The sequence below is a fragment of the Lissotriton vulgaris genome, chromosome 2_2 (genome assembly GCF_964263255.1).
Source record: "Lissotriton vulgaris chromosome 2_2, aLisVul1.2, whole genome shotgun sequence".
In the NCBI taxonomy this organism is placed as follows: Eukaryota; Metazoa; Chordata; class Amphibia; order Caudata; family Salamandridae; genus Lissotriton; species Lissotriton vulgaris.
In genome coordinates this window covers 293,838,284-293,855,824 of record NC_141688.1, presented here as the reverse complement: position 1 = coordinate 293,855,824, position 17,541 = coordinate 293,838,284, and the positions used below count along the sequence as shown (strand labels likewise).

At 44.5% G+C, this 17,541-nt stretch overlaps 1 protein-coding gene across 1 annotated transcript in view; it reads left to right on the top strand.

The window, feature by feature from the left end:
- The window catches only part of LOC147729326 (uncharacterized), a 354,664-nt gene that overhangs the window by 271,688 nt on the left and 65,435 nt on the right, over positions 1–17,541 (top strand). The window contains exons 16-17 of the mRNA XM_086959822.1: positions 900–930; positions 16,352–16,402. Coding sequence (XP_086815948.1) covers positions 900–930; positions 16,352–16,402 — 82 coding nt within the window. The remainder of the gene's footprint in view (positions 1–899; positions 931–16,351; positions 16,403–17,541) is intronic.

Below are 17,541 nucleotides of genomic sequence, written 5' to 3'. Positions count from 1 at the left end.
GGTCAATCTCTTCTCCAGGTAGAGCACACAAACTACCCTAGCAACACGCTACTTGAGGTCTAATCAGAAACTGTACTGAAACATTCAACCCTCAGTCTTGAGTGAATGTCAACTGCGCAGATGCTGAAGCCTGTCATTTCCTCCTATGTGAAGTGGATCATAAACTACTATTTCTCCAGTTTGTCTGCTGAGTCTGCAGCGCACCACTCCAGCCCCACCCTCAGACTAAGCAAACCTTCAACCATCTCCTTCTCTCAGTAAATATTCTTTGATTTTATGCTAAGGTCCACAAGTGGGCCTATTTATTAATATGTCTTCTCTCCTCTGGGCTCCTCTGAATCATCTGGGGAATCCTCGGGAATCTTCTTAAGGTCTTTAATCATAGACAAGCTACTGCAAGTCGAAAGCGGTATTTCTGTTGGGGGTGGGGGAGAGAGCCATTGCAGGGTATAACAGACATGCATCATTGCATATTTAGTATGTACAATCAGCCAGTGCTTCACATGTAGAAGGTGGTAATAAGAATTACATTTCAGACCCCACTCCTAATGTTCGTAGGCGAGCCAGTAAACCCCTTGATTTTTATCAATTACCATTTTCAGCAATCAAACTGTGGCCGTGATGTCATTCTGGAGATAATGGTTTTCTTGCCAGCTGTATATTGAAACCCAGTAGTATTTTTCCTCCCAGTGGTAATCAGTGGAATGGATTTTACTAATGGTTTCTTTTTCACATAGAGGCCTAAAATGTACCACTGTCTGTAAATGTTATTTATTGCCACCAGTGTTTATAATATGGACCACTGACAGCAGAAACCTGCATTAGAGGAATATCACCTACTCTATAAATAAAGGTAAAATTGCAGTGTGTTCCTAATACGTCTTTCTTTTTTATTACAGACCGATGGTGGTTATGCCAATGTAATTGAAGGTAAAGGTATATATATATATATATATATATATATATACGTGCGTTTAAACCTATTACTGTGTGTTATGAAGTAAATCATCTGAAGGTAGAGTGCAACTGTAAAAAGTAAATATGTAAGAAATAGGAACAGCCACTCTACATCTATGCCCACCCTATTACTAGTGCATCTAAAACAAGTAGTAAATGGCAGCCAGGAAAAATCTCACTGACCACTCTTGGCATCCAACCTCAGCTCTATGGAGCACGTCACCAGCTAATTCTCATTACAAGTCTTTCTTAACCATAGAAATTATGTACCCAGTCAGCACCTCACCCGATACCTAATTCTAAAATTAGCTTTTCTTTTATGCCAAACTTCCAGGTGACAATTCCTCCAAGAAAGAACCACGTGATCCGCTTCATACTACATCACTCAGAGCATCACTGAATTAGCCTAAACATTCTCTTATGTTTCTGGATTGGTCAGGCCATGCCGCCATCCCAATCATTCCTGAGAGAAAAGTGCTCCTTTTTGAGTGGTCATCCCAAATTGTTTGGATTGATGTTGCTGATATTTCTGATGGATACATCTGCTTCTGGATTCCTCACTGTTTTAATTACTCCCAATGCGCAGTATTCCAGAGAAACATATCTCCTTTGCTCTCCCTTTTGTCGCGACTTTGTAGCCTACTCCAAGATAGTCTGGTTTCAAGCCTTGCAGAAAATGAGGGAGCCAGCTGTCCATCACTGACCCCCACGAAGATTGTTTATGGTGTCGTTAATCTGACCATGACGTTGGGACACGCACTTTGTGCCTGAATCAAAAAGCGCTAAAGGAGAGGGAGGCCATATTGTTCAGGGCCAAAGCCAAAAAGCAGGAGAGAGATCGCAGGGAGTCAAGGACCTGCTCATAGTCGCTGATTCTGCACACTTCGGGGTCTTTGAAGAAGCACAATAAGCAGGAGTTCCATGGTTCTCGGCATCGCTGTTCGAAAAATGCGACCCTGATGTCTGTTTGCCAGATGTCATCGCAGGGATGAGTTCTCTCCGGCTCCTCACCGGGGATGACTCTGGCCCCGTCTCCAGGATCAGTGACTCCACTGGCTTTGAGTGATTGCAACGCCTACACCATTGCCAAAGACAACTACTCCACCTCTGGCTTGTGGTAAATTCTAATTACCGATGCTTAATTTCTATGCGGTAAAATCAATAAGAATAACTCATAATAAATAAGAGGCAAAATCCGTGATATTTGAGGTTTCTCAATAGGGTTTTATTCCTATAAAAGGAATTGGGTGATTAGCATATTGGCTCGAGCCAAGGTGGCATACCATTCCGTCACCACATAGGTTCGGGAAGGGACTGACAGACAGAGTCAATGGTAATATGCGAATATGCAAGTATGCGACAATACATTATTGACAGGCTTAGAGTCCAAGTCCGAAGGGAGTCCGTGGAATTTCTTGACGTGGCTGGAATGCAGCCACCCTTTCCTGCCCTCAACCTTGACAGCTGTCCTCGTTGTTAGAAGAACCAATTTCGGCGTTTGCCAGCGGGGCTCCAACTGACTTCTCCGATCGAAGTTGCGCACGAAGACATAATCCCCCGGGACCACCTCGTGGGGCTTCACATCGGCGTTGTCGGGAAAGGCTGCAGCTACCTGTGAACGACAAGATTGTAGTGCAGACATCAAGGAGGCAAGGTAATCTGTCAGCATAATACAGTCAACATCTGTAATTTTTCGCGGAATAGGCGTCCTCCACATATTCGGAGGCCTACCAAAGACCACCTCATACGGGGATAGCCCGGTTCGGGAATGTGCAACCATCCTCATATAGAAGAGGGCTACCGGTAAAGCAACTATCCAGTCAACGCCCTTCTCTCTACAGATTTTGGAAAGTCGGATTTTTAGGGTCTGATTATGGCGCTCCACGAGACCTGCTGCCTCGGGATGCCGGACACAGTGGAACTTCCACTGATAGCCTAACAGGAGTGTAATGTGTTTCACAAGCTCGGATGAGAATGGCTGACCGTTATCTGAGTACACGATACGGGGCAAACCGTACCGCGGGAAGAACTCGCGAACCAGTTGCTTGGCTGTTGTCGGAGCAGTATAATCTGGGACTGGGTATGCTTCTGTCCATCGGGAAAGTGCACATACGACTACGAGGACATACTTGAATCCTCGGCAGCGGTCCATCTGGATATAATCCATCTGGAGGACTTCAAAAGGGTGATCGGGAGGCTGAAATCCACCTTGCTCTACAGGGATGCTTTTACCTGGATTAAACTGACAACAAATCATGCAAGTACGCACTTTTTGTTTGGCTGCTGCTCGTAAGTTCTTATTGTACCATATGTGTTGAATGCTATCTAGCATTGCCTTTTCTCCTAGGTGTGCTGGACTATGTATCGTGTTAATGATGACTTGAACCATAGAGTCGGGGAGAAACCATGTAGATTTTCCCTTCGTCATCCATCCCTGATCTGTTTGGATCCCTCCTAGTTCAGTCCACTTCTTGATTTCGTCTGGTGTGGCATGTGTCTGTATGTCAATTACATCATGGGCGGGATCCCTGACTGTCATGCAGTGTAATGGTGTCGGAACTATTGTCTTTGTCAAGTCAGTTGCATGCATTCGATTCTGAGCAGTTTGCTTAGCTGTTCGGTATGCCAGGTCGTTACCCTGGGAGATCGTGTCGGTAACCTTTGTATGTGCCTTACATTTCATGATAGAGATTGCAGTAGGTAGATGTATTGCATCTAATAAAGCTTGAATAAGAGGACCGTGTTGGATGTTGGCACCGTGAGAAGTTAAGTAACCTCTCTCTCGCCAAAGGACTCCAAAGTCGTGAACGACTCCGAATGCATAACGTGAATCAGTGTATATGTTGACTCTCTTATTCTTGGCTTGAATACATGCTTGCGTCAGAGCGATGAGCTCTGCTGCTTGAGCTGACAGGGTGTCGATACAATTTGTTTCTATGACTTCGGTGTCTGTAGTGACTGCGTAAGCTGCCACTAATTCTCCTGTAGCTGTTCTCATACATGAACCATCCACATAAAGTGTCAGGTCTGGATCTGGTAATGGGACGTCTGTCAAGTCTTGTCTGGGTTTTGTTGTAATCGTAATGACTTCAATACAATCATGTGCCAATGGATCTACTCCATTTAATGGCAATAGTGTGGCAGGATTCAATGTGCTGCAGCGTCTGATTTCTATGTGTGGTTGAAACAATGTCAATTCATAACCTGTCAGTCTTGCTATGGTCAGGTGTTGGGTCTGGGTACGGTTTAAAAGAACTTCCACGGAATGTGGAACTTGTACTGTCAATTGATGCCCTAATACTATAGAATCGCTCTGTCTGATTGCTAAAGCTGTCGCTGCAACTGATTTCAAACATGCAGGTAAAGCTTGAGCTACTGGGTCTAATGTGCTAGAAAAGTAAGCACACGGTTTGTGTGAACCTGCTTGTTCCTGAGTGAGGACTGACAAGGCAGTGCCTTCACGTTCTGTGACAAAAAGTGTAAAAGGTTTACTGTAACATGGTGTTGCTAAAACTGGTGCTTGGCATAAGGCTTTCTTTAAGTTTTCAAAAGCTTGTGTATGTTCCTGAGTCCAAGGGAGGACAGTCGATGTCGCTGCCTCCTGAGTTGTCAACTGGATGAGTGGCTTTGCTAGAAATGCATATTGGGGAATCCATTGTCTACAGTACGAGGTGAGGCCTATGAAAGCCCGCACCTCCTTTTGTGTTTTTGGTGGTGACATGTTTACAATTAACTGAATGCGATCTGGAGTGAGCTGTCTCCCCACTTTGGACAGCAAGTGACCCAGGTACACAACTTGCTGAACACAGAATTGCAGCTTCGAAGGGGACACCTTGTGCCCCTTGTCGGCCAGGAAATTCAGAACTGTCAGTGATGCTTTTTCACATTCGGGTTCGCTCCGTGCGGTGATCAGCAGATCATCGACATACTGGAGTAGGGCAGTGTTAACTGGCATGTGAATACTGTCGAGTTGTCTTTTCAATGCTTGACTATAGATGCTGGGGCTTTCTGTGAATCCTTGAGGTGCGCGTGCAAATTTGAAAGATCGTCCATTTAAACTGAATCCGAACAAGTATTGGCTTTCTGGATCAATTGGGACACTGAAGAAGGCGTTCTTGAGGTCAATTACAGTAAAGAACGTAGCTTCTGAATCAATAGCTGTCAATAGTGAAGAGATATCTGGGACCACAGGATACTGTGGTATAATGCATTTATTCAATTCGCGCAGATCAATAACTAATCGATAAACAGGAGGTGTATTTGGGTCAGTACGTTTAAGAACTGGGATGATAGGAGAATTACATACATTGGAGTCGGTTTCCACAACCACTCCTTGTGCAATGAGCTCGTCAATTATTCTCAGTAAAGCCACTACAGCATCTGGAGGTAACTTGTATTGTCGAATTCGTGGTAATACCACTCCTGCTTTGAGTGTGACTCGATATGGTGTAATGTGCATACAACCTACATCAGTGGGGCCTTGTGCCCACAAGTGTGCAGGTACACTCTGTAACCGGGGATCCATGTCTCTTAATACATAATGGCCTTTAAAATCTCGCAAAAATAAGCGTACTCCTTCCGGAGAACAGCATATAATAGCTCCTAGAGCTTTCAGTGTCTTTATTCCTAATAAGTTTTCCGGGCATGATTTTGTGAGCAATAAATCTGTAGTCCGTGTCAGAGGACCGACTGCAAGGGGAAGTGGCTGTGATACTTCATTAATAATAGGTTTTCCTGAAAATCCAAGGGAAACATTCTGTGAGCCTGAGAGGGGTGCCCCTGGAACCTCATTGTGACTGATTGTGGTCCTGCTTGCCCCTGTGTCAATTAAAAACTTTCGGTCTTTTCCTAACACTTGACTGTGTACATAAGGACCCTCTTGATCTACGGGAACTTCAATAAGGGGCAAACCAAACTCCCTCTCTAGGCTGTTTCATGTGTATCGTTGATAATCGGGGTAGTCATTTTGTGCGTACTGGTACATCTGTTGTGTTGTGTTCTGTGTTGCAGTAATAGGCTGTTGCTGTGGCACTGCTACAGTTTGTGATGAAGCTGGCATAGGCGGAATATGTTGTATATTCTGTGGTACTTGTTGCTGGGCCTGATCCTGTCTAGGTACGCGCGGTCTCTCCTTGGTCTTACCCGTGGAGATGTTGTGTTTCAGAACGGCACAATCGTTTACATAATGACCTGGCTGTTTACAATAGTTACATGTCCCTTTAACAGGAGCTGTCGAATTACTGGGCTGGGTCGCTCCCTTCTTATGGCCATCGGCGGGAACTGACTGGGCAACTAACATTTTCATTTTCGTGTCTTTCATACGTCTTTGTTCGTGTTCTTGTTCCTCTCTAATTCTATTCTGGTGGTACTGTAACATTTGTAACATTTGTGAAGGGGTGTTAGCTTGCCAGGTGCTCTCGACTTTCAGTACTCTGTTCTTAACCTGGGGCAGTGAATTCTCGACTAATTTCGTTACAAAAAGATGTGGATATGACTCGCTACTTGCTTTCAGACCGCTATTAATGCCAAAACATTTTTCAAATCTGGTATAGAAATCACTGGTGTCTTCATCGGGTTTCTGTTTACAAGCTGAAATTGCACCCCAATCTTCCTTTTTAGTACTTAGTAAACGTGGCAACACTTGTACTAACAATCCTGGTAATGCTTTAACTTTGTCTCCAAGCCCTTGGCCCGGAATTCTAGTATTTTCTTCGTTTTCTAATGCAGCCCAATCAATCTTTGTGTCTCCCACCTCCCACTCTTTTTCTTTGAGTTTCTCGTATATACCGGGAGGCAGTAATACTTTCAATATTTTCATAATGTCGGGATAAGTATAGTCACCCATAAGTATCATATCTTTTATTTCACGGTGAAAACCTGCGGGATCTTTGTCATGACTAGGTACTAATTTTTTCATCTCTAATAATTCTATTTTAGTTATGGGTGTGTACACAAACACGCGTCTAAGTGAATTGTCGGCATTCTGAACCGGGTGCACTTCTCGCAACGGATTCTGTCCGTCAATGTAATACATTTTTCTTTCCATGACATGTGCTGAGTCGGTCTGTGGACATAGGAAGGCGCTATATCTGTGTCGGTGTTCTAGAATTACTTTAATTAGATCGGTACCTAGACCTCTCCATTTGTTCATGAGCAGTTCTATTAATATATCAGGCAAGGGGCCTGGATCAGAATGTTGGCTTCTATACAATAAGAGCAGGTGTTGTATCATGTATGTACCAGCTAAACGCTGTTCGCTCGGTGTCAGGTTCAAAAACGTATGCGCTAACGCATCATCACCATATTTCTCAGAATTGTCAGCCCATTGCACGGCTGACCTGGCTAATTCTTGTTCGTCCATAGAATCGAGTACATGGTACCCCATTCGTTCTTGAAGTATTTTGTCAGTGGCCTGGAATAAGTGTTCAGGAGTTCTTGGATTACACATGGCTTCCTGGAACATTCTTTTACTTTCTGGACGCACTGGGCGCATTGAATTATTAAAGGGTCTTCCCTTACCTACATATGCTATCGTTTCTCTAACTGGTAGTTGTGTCTGCTCTGGTGTCTCTTCTTGCTCGTTCTCCTCTTCTGAGGATTCAAGTTTGTCTGAATCTATTTCCGGTGGTGGCTGTCTTTTCTCATGCATCTTCTTTATTGCATTTCTGATTCTTCGGTACATGTTATCTACACAGGCCTCTTTATCGTGATTCCCATCTGCTATATTCTGGCCCCACCTGTGGAGTGCTTTCACGTCTTCCGGGTTCATACCCGGCCTATCCACTTCCCTTATAAAACAGTTTATAAGAAACCGTAATATCTTGGCTTTCGTATCCACTTTCTGATAGGCCATGGCCTCCTTAATACTTTCAGGCCCTACTCCTGTCTGCACAAACTGATATATTCGATCTAGATGATCTACCATTCCAGGTAGGGTTAATAAGAAGTTTGTGACTCGTCGCAAACGTACTGATGCGAGCAACATTCTTTCGTCATTCTTTTTACCAGGTACTGGATCATATCTACAGTCTGCAAGACGATCTCCATATAGTGTAATATCGCCTGTTCTAGGTGTACGTTGCTGTGCTAGGTCTCTATAGGTCAGCCGATGGCGGGGTCTGGAAACCTGTCGCTCCTCCGGATGCGCCTCCTGAGGCGCCCGCTCCGAAGGGGTTCGTTGGGTGTAAAACGGGGGGGGCAGGCCCAGGAATAGGTGGCAGGACAGCTGGAAGACCAGGAGGAAGACCAGGAGGAACGGGAGGAGGAGTAGCTTGTCGGGGATGAAGGAGCTGACCATCTTGGCCGCCAGGAGGAGGTGTGCGTGGCGGTGCGGTATTTACATATGTAGGGGCCACATCGTCTAGATAGGAAGAAAGGAAAATGTCCTTCGCTGTTTTGGGATGCATTTTGGTCGGGAGCATGGGAGGTGGTAGTTCTTTCGGTACTTCTAGAGTGGCCTTAGGCAAACCCTCAGTCAAGAGGGGATACATGCCGTTCATGAGTGTGCTTCGCTGTCTGTCTACCTGTTCTAATTTTACTCGAGTACCTTCCTCAACTAATACGTTTTCCTGGGCCTTCTCTGGATCCTCCCTCCTTTTCTCTTCTTTTCTAAGTGCTTTTTCTGTACGCCTATGTGATTCTTTACGCCATAATTCAATGGCATCTTTCTGTGACTGTCTGGCTTTCTTTTTCCACAATGCTTCTTCTACTCTCATGATGCAATCTGCATCCCATGTCCCAGCAGCGGGCCATCTCTGATTCTCGGATAATTCTTTAGTGTAGTCCACCCATAAGTCGAGGAATAAAACGGCATCTAGGCCATGCTTGTGGTACATAAAGTACCCTGGAGTGTCCCGAGGTGGAATGGGAACAGCTTCTTCTAATACCCCTTTTCTAGTTTTTATTTGTCTTAATTTGGAGAATAACGGCATCCTGAAATCTGGCTACTTGGTTCTTACTCAGATATGAATACAATGAACACAATAATCACAATAATGACGGTCGAACATTCACTCATACCACGACATATTGAGACACATTAAAACATTTTGACATGAATGATGACAATTAGAATGTAACTAGCTAACTGCATAATACTAGATACACTGCTCAACAGTGCAGACTGGATATACTGCTAAACAGTACAGATACACTGTCTAAACCAGTGCAGACCAGGTCTGTGTACCCACACCTGTCTTGACCGGCACAAACTAATGCGCACGTCTAGATGCGTCCCCAGCAACGGTACTCACCGGGAAGCACGGAAACAGAAGGCCTCGGAAACCCTGGACTGGATTCGGACTGGATTCGGACTGGATTCGGACTCAGATACTTCGGAACTTCGGAACCTGGTGGGCCTCCGTATACCTCGGATCTTGCTCTCTCAGCTAGGCTCTGGTCGGGATCCTCCGCACTTCTCACCGCCTCGTCTGGGTGTCGATCGCAGCCTCAGTCACCTCCGTTGGCCTGAGGGAGATACAGGAAATCCTGCGGGTACGCGTAGTTGTCCGTCCGGCTGTGGCAGGGGGCCAGGCCTGCAACGCACCACCGGCGCGTGAGATGGGGGAGGGGTCCCTATTCGGGCGCCAAAATGTGGTAAATTCTAATTACCGATGCTTAATTTCTATGCGGTAAAATCAATAAGAATAACTCATAATAAATAAGAGGCAAAATCCGTGATATTTGAGGTTTCTCAATAGGGTTTTATTCCTATAAAAGGAATTGGGTGATTAGCATATTGGCTCGAGCCAAGGTGGCATACCATTCCGTCACCACATAGGTTCGGGAAGGGACTGACAGACAGAGTCAATGGTAATATGCGAATATGCAAGTATGCGACAATACATTATTGACAGGCATTCATATATATAGTCAATGCATTACAGTAAAGGCATATGCAGGAGGCGTAACAGCTGAAAAGAGAGATAAGAATGCGTGTACGTAATACAAAAGGCGTTACAATAGGCGTGCATGAAGGCGTGAACAAGAACGTCATTGAACATGATGTCACAGATAGGCGGATCCATGAGTGAATCCGGCAGTGTCAGCAAAAATACATGGCAGAGATGCGCGCGCAGCAGTATGACGTGTAATGTACGTGTAACTTGAGGGGTGAAGGGGGACTTGACATTTAGCCCTACAAGTGTAGACGGATGTCTGGATGTCAGATCAACCTAATCCCAAATCGTATCTAATATCTCATGTTTAAGGAACTGTATTATCTGGAGGGAAAAGGTCTCTCGGACAAGAGGCTATTCTATATTGGCTATGAGTGCGTGTATGAGCGTCTATGTGTCTGCATGAGACGCGAGGGGTGCGAGGGAGGGCATGGGCCTACCATGGAAACAGAGCCATGAATTACTTGCATAGAGACAGTGAGGCCTAACCCTTTGCTCTGCAGCTGGAAGGATGTTGACATGAATCTACCAGACAGGAATGTATTTTCAAGGAGTGGAGCAGATAATTCGAAGGTTGAATACAGTCTTGGCAGGCAACGGGCTGAGCCGAGCACCGTTAGCCGCGCAAGAAGTAAGGCAGGGGTCACTTGTACAAAGGCAGCCTGGGCTGAGGCTTTCAAAGTCAGAAGGCAGGAAAAAGAGGCTCGATGGCAGAATTCAGGCCTACTTCGCCAGAGCTGAAAAACATGTGAAGTATACCACAAAAAGACGTTGGCATAGCATATTTAGAAACTGAATATTCAATCCGTTCATGGCGGATCTGAAAGAGAACATGTTTACGTTGGACGCAAATGTATTTGCGTCTTCATAGCTGGCACAGGAGGGAAGTTACATGCACTTCAAGCTAGTACATGGAGTCGGTGGGGTCTAAGATAGGGGACACAATCGATCATAAAATTTATATTACCTCAGGCTGCGGGACTCCAGCGCCACAACGGGAGCTGAATTTAGTGCCTCCCTAAATGGCTCCAGAGCCTGTATTACTGGATCTGACAGATTCTGCTTTCCCAATTTTAGGATCGGATCCGTCCCATTTTTTAAATGCGCTTTTGGCTTGTTCGCCAGAGCAGCAAACCCTACTGGGTCACCAGTTAGCCCCATGGGTCCATTGGCATACTCCCTGGGAGGTTTGCCAGCTCACTTTCCACTGGAACCGCTCATGCTTTCGTGCCTATGGCTCCAGCGAGTTGGCTTCCAACAATATCAAGGTTTTCAACGCTGTTGCAGTCTTTGGAGGTTCGAGCTCCGCTAGATGGATCATCCGCGGCGCTGTCTGGGTCCGAACAGACACCATCTCAACCTCTACCGACTTCAACTCCTGTTCCACTGGACACTCCTTCAATGCAAATCCTGAAGTCACCTGCACTGCTGATGCCGGTTTAGAGGATAAGGTCTCGGAGAGAGGCACACAGACTGTTGGAAAAAGAAGAGTACCAGGGGGAACATGGAGGGGCTGAGGAAGTAGAAATTGTAGATCCTGATCTGGATTTTGAGGGTTTACAGGAGTCTAATGGCCTGGACACCACTACTGAGTGGGAGATTTCTTCACCAAAGAACTTGCCGACACAAGAGGTGACTACATATCACGATGTGATCAGAAAGGCTGCCGACCTCTTGGAGTTGCCTCTTCCTAGAGTGGAGTTTAGGTCTAATATTCTGACACAGGTGCTACATTCTACAGCATTGGAGGTCTGCTACAACAGATCTCTGGGTGTTGAACATCGTAAAGAATGGGTATGCCCTACGCTTCTGGGAGTTCCCCCCTCCCTTCCCTTCTTGTTGGGCCTTTTGCTCAGAAGAGCAACTTCTGCTTCTCCTGCGGTAGGGTCTGATATTGCTATAAAAGGGTGCAATCAAGGTGGTTTTGGAGCAAGAAAGGGGTCAGGGATGGCACTCTCTGTACTTCCTGATTCTCAAAAGGGACAACTGTTTACTGCCGATGCCCGACCTCAGGATTTTGCATTCTTGCCTCAAACAGGAGAAATGCAAAATGTTGACCCTGGCTCAGGTTCTTCTTGCGCTGGAGAAGGAAGAATGGATGATATTGATCTATTTACAGGATGCGTATTTTCACATTCCCATCATGAAGTCAAATCAGAATCTTCGTTTTACAGTGGGGTCTCAACATTACCAGTTTGCGGTCCTTCCATTCATCATTACTTCCGCACCGCAAATCTTCACAAAGGAGATGGGGCAGCTCATCTCAGAACGTCGAGGATTCCTGTCTTTCCCTATCTGGATGACTGGCTGCTCAAAGCAAGGTTGCTAGGGAGGGCGCTGCATCATTTGCAGGTAACAACACAACTGTTGTTTGGGTTGTTTTCGAAAAATGTACCCAAATCTCACCGGTTGCCCTCTCAGCAGGACCTGTTAACACCAGTACTGGACACTACTGTGAGTCTTGCCTTTCCGCCTCCACAGAGGATTCAAGACATCCAGGCTATGATTCCACTTTTTCAGAATTGAGCAGATGTTCCAGTCCAGAAGGTCTTGCACCTGCTTGGTCTGCTTGCTTCCTGCATACTGTTGGTCAACCAAGAACGCTGGCATATGAGTGCTCTCCAGTGGTACCTCCACAAGCAGTGGTTTCAACACAACGGAGATCTTGAAGGGGTGGTCAGAATCTCTGGAGACACTGCAGCGGAGCTGTTATGCTGGAGTGTTCCAGGCAACCTGTATCAAGGGAAGCTGTTTCAACCTCCTCTTTGGTTGCCACAGTCATAACTGATGTCCCCACTCTAGGGTGGGGAGCCCATCTGGGGTATCTGGAGGTCAAAGGTCTTTGGTTCCCAGAGGAAAGATTGTTTCACAAGAATCTACTGGAATTGCAGGCGATACATTTGGCTCTCAAGACCTTCCTTCCTTTCCTCCATGGGAAGTTGGCTCAGGTCCTATTGGACTACACTACCTCAATGTGGTACATCAAAAAACAGGGAGGAGTAGTGTTGTTTCTTCTCTGCAGAGAGGCTCTGCGACTCTTGTCCTGGGCTCAGGACTATCAGATTTGCATAATCACACACCATCTGGCCAGAGATCCGAATATGCATGCAGAGAGTCTCAGTCAGCAGTATTCAGCCGATCATGAGTGGCGCCTCCATCCGGAGGTGGTCCTTCACATTTTTAGGATGGGGGGATTTTTTTCAGTTGGACCTGTTTTCCACTTACAAGAACACACACTGGCCGGCATTTTGCAGTCCCCCGTATCTGGTGTGGGTAGAGCTGGGGACATGTTTTAGTCTCACGGCAGACCTCCTCTCGTTGGGAAAAGTTCTATACCCCCACCTCCAGAGCCTGAACCTTCATGCGTAAAGAGTCTACAGAGCAACCCACCAGATCTGTCTATTTTGGTAGGTGGGCAAAGTTTGTTAAATGTCATGGAGGGAGATCGATTGATCCATTGCAAGCCTAACAATCTGATGTTCTGATTTCCTCTCTTTTCCTAGCACAACAGGGTTGTGCAGTAGTAACAGTTAAGGGCAACTTGTCTTGCTTATCGGGTTACCTCTGTTTACCAGATCAACCCTTGTTCTTTAAACCTCATATAGCTATGAGATTCATTAAGGGTCACACAAAAAGATTTCCTCCCACTCCTTTTATCATCCCTCAGTGGGATATTCTACACCACAGATTAATTATTTTGCAGTGTCTACCTTTCTGATTCTGTCAATCAATAATTCCACATCTTCTACTGTCCTGAGATTGTTCATTTGGTTACTCCACATATATTACGCAACATTGCGGGGAATTTTAGCTGAACCTTTGCTCCTAGCTTCCAAAGCTCCTCCATCTTGCCTCCTAATTCTCACTGCCTCTGTTCAGTAGCCGTACACAAATCAGGTCTAACTAACATGGAATAACCATTGATCAAATAGGGGCCATTTTTCGACCATGTTCGTACCTCTTCTTTGATGGTATATTAGAGAGAGTTTACCAAGATCTTCCTAGGTTTAGTTCTTTGCAGGTTACAACGGAAGGGTTCTCTATGCACCCTCTGAACTTCAAACTTGAGGTTTATCTCTCCCTTGTCTTTCAAATTTGTACTTCGTAGCAACCAAATTATAAAGGCCTTCATATCTGATCCTCCCTCAGTTTCAGGTACATTTAATAACCTTAGATTTTTCCTGCTGGAATGATTCTCCACTCTCTCCATGTCTTCTCTTAACATTTGGTTTTGCCATTCTAATTTAGAAATCTCAGATGTATTCCTCTCCACATCCTGTATCACTGCATCTACCTCTTACTCCAACTTCTTTGTATGGAGAGTTACTTCATCTAGCTTCTGCGTTAGCTCTAAACAAGAGACTTGTATGCCAAGCTAGTTTGCTTCTGAGACCTCAAAGCGCCTCTTTATATCACTCTTAAAGCCCAATAGTAAACTTTCCAGCGAAGTTTCTGTGTCATTGCTTGCCTCAGACGTTCCTATATCCGCTCTACTCTGTCGGTCCCATATCATTACTTGGGGTAGAACTCATGAATCTTCAGGTGGTGCAAGTACTGCATACCTATTAATCAAAGGAACAGTTATAATATTTCCCAGAGATACCGCCGCACCGTCTGTTGATTTACTTTCTCCCAGACCACCGGGACTGTTTGTACCACTATCCATATTGACCACAGTAACCTCTAGCATGGCCCTACTACAGGGCGTGACTGGTGCGTGTTCTTCTATGCCAGGGCTTAAGCCCCCTACACCGTCTTTTTGCATGCTCGGTAGTACCCAAAAAACAGATTTAAGTGAGGGGGTTATTTTTACTTTGGAGGGTAAAATGGCAGTTTTCTTGTGTTTTTTCCCTCGTTGATTTTCCCTGCTGGGGACTTTCCTGATCCCTTGCTTTGGAGACTCCCACCTTGCCGCCCACGCTTTGCTTTTACAATAATTTTTACTCCTTGCAATGGTTCTGGCAATGAATCCGGTGAAATAGGAAGTAAATTTGTCTTACCTCCGATGTTCCTGCTCCTCAGCATATACCTGGAGGGTATATGCTGCTAGCCTCCAGTCTCTTAGAGGCCACAATCCAGGATCATCCCAAACAGTTGACAGCTGGTGGTGGGGAACATGGCAGCGCCATTGTGGGGGCAGTTTAACAGAGGAAATCGGGAACTAAGCGGTCAAAAAATTGCGTACAGACGCTTTTTCTCAAATGATGCATGTGCTTTTTAATTTGAGAATTCAATTGAACAAAAACAGATTAGAATAAAAAGAAAACATAACTAAGGGCCTTCTTTAGAGTGTGGAGTAAAGTGAACCTCTTCAGTTCACTACAGTTCATCTTCCGAAAACTCCAAATGAAGTAGAATCTACCATCTGCATCTCCTCCACAAGAATATCCCTATCGTGGTCCTATGAGGGGGGCTATCAATCATCAGAAAAGGATCAACACAGAAGTAGCCAGAAGAGCAGTAAAGATATATAAAGCCTGATCACCCCTGAACATTCACACTGTTTTTAACTCTCCTGAGGATGAACGATAAATATTGTGCTTCGAATCTCACAAGGGGGAAAGGCGCTCTACGAATACTAATGCAAAAGGAAATGTTTTAGCTGGTGTGGAAGGAATGAGGAATGGTAGTTACTTAGATGTGGAGAGCTACTCCCCTCCCCCAATAAGGAATTAATCTTTAAAAAATGATTGCTTCCCCAACACGAAATATAACATAAAACAAAATTAAGATAATGCACATGTCCTTAGAATAACGTTTGCCACAGTCTCTGGTCTACTCATCAGAATCTGTTTTAAAGTAAAGGAGAGATCCCGCCGTCAGTCCTGGTGACATCAGGCTCTTATCCCATTGGAAACTCATGTTCATGACTAGACTAATAAACATATGGTGGAGAGATCTGAGATTTAGTTAATAGTGCTAAAGCATTGCAGGCATACATTGGCATTACAAATGCACGGCCTCACTGCGAACTACAATCCCAATTCCAAAGTCCTCTCTTCTAGGGTGAAGGAGACAGCACCAATCATATATGCACCGAACAACGCATTCAAAAAAGACGAGCAAATAATGTGATGTGGACATAAACTAAAGTCTAAAATAACAGCAAGTCTTACAATGCTGTATCTTGTGTCACATATGAAACAGGTAGGAGAGAAGGGAGGGTTCTATTATTATGAACAGAGGATCTATACATTCCTACCAGCCTTGGACATTGTGCTTTTATCTCAGCACCTATGTCAGTAGAGCTACTAATTACACATTAATTTCCCTTCTCTTTTCCCTTTGAAGAAGGCCAATATTATTCCAGAAGTAAAACTTTGGGCTATTGGCCATAAAGTGCTACTAGTTTTAATGTAAACTAATTAAACACAGAAACAAAGAAAAATGGAACACAGAAAAGTAAGCTCTCTTTAGTACTTAATGACATTGTTCTAATGCAGAAAACTATGTTGTAATTCATACAAAAGGTATAACAAGATTGCTCTGTTTTACAGTTTTGCGGAAAGGGCTGATTCTTGAAATTCTACAGAAAATATCAAATGATGGTAAGACATTATTTTTTGCTTCTATCTCCTCATATATTGTTAATGTGACCTTTTTTTGTTCTCATCAAATGTGTTTGCTGTAAAAAAAGGTATTTATGCATCTGTATCAACTTTTTGGAACTCATTTAATAAAGATCTAAAAATGAAATTTAAAAAAAGGATACGTAGTTATTACATTAAACGTCTTCACTTTACTAAAATCTATCAATAGAAGGAGTCACTTAAAAAGGATACTTAACCCTTATTTTAGTTGCTGCATTTCGTATTTCATTATTTTTGCTTTTACAACTGCACAGGCTAATTTGCTAAAATATTGTTAAATGCAAATTAAGAAAGAATAGCTATTCTCCTAATGAAATGACAAGAGAATCTGAACGTAATTGAAGACACTGAGGGTTACATTATGCACTATGCCTTTATTGCAAACTACACACAGACACGTAAAAGACGTGCATCGCAAACAAAACTGTTCCATAATAATAATCCACATATGTAAAGTGCGAACAATCACCCGTAAGGGACATCAGGCGCTGAGGGCCGTCAGGAAGATTAAGCAAGCTATTGCCCAGAGTCACATGGTGCTGGACTAATCTGCCACCGGCGCCGGGGATCAAACCGTGATCCCCAGATTCCCGAGTAAGTAACCCTGGCCGCGGCGCCACACCTCTTCCCTTCAAGGAATATAATAGGCCCATGCACATTATAGTCTGCCTCCTGGATATGCGGTGAGAAACTCTCTTTCCATGCAGAAATGAAAGTGAAATGATTCCAATGACTACTGTAGTGTCTAAGGATAACAAGGGTACAGCAAAAACTCCAACCTGGCCTCCTGATCTAGGTGAATCATGTCTCCATACCATAGTCTGCCTCGCAGATCCTTCCCCTATACTCTCTGCCAAGCACGATAATGTAATGGGCCTGGAAATATCGCATGAATAGAAGAAGAGAGGTACAGAAGTCTGGGAAGCTCCCTAAAGGTTAAGGAATCATCTCTCAAGACAAATATTATTTCCTTCCGAATCTTTGCAATGTTCTTCCCTGGTAGCAGGACGACCATCTTCATTGTATCTATAGTGAAACCTAGAAATTGTAGAATGGTGGAAGGCGAAGAAATAGACTTCACCTTGTTTATTATGAAA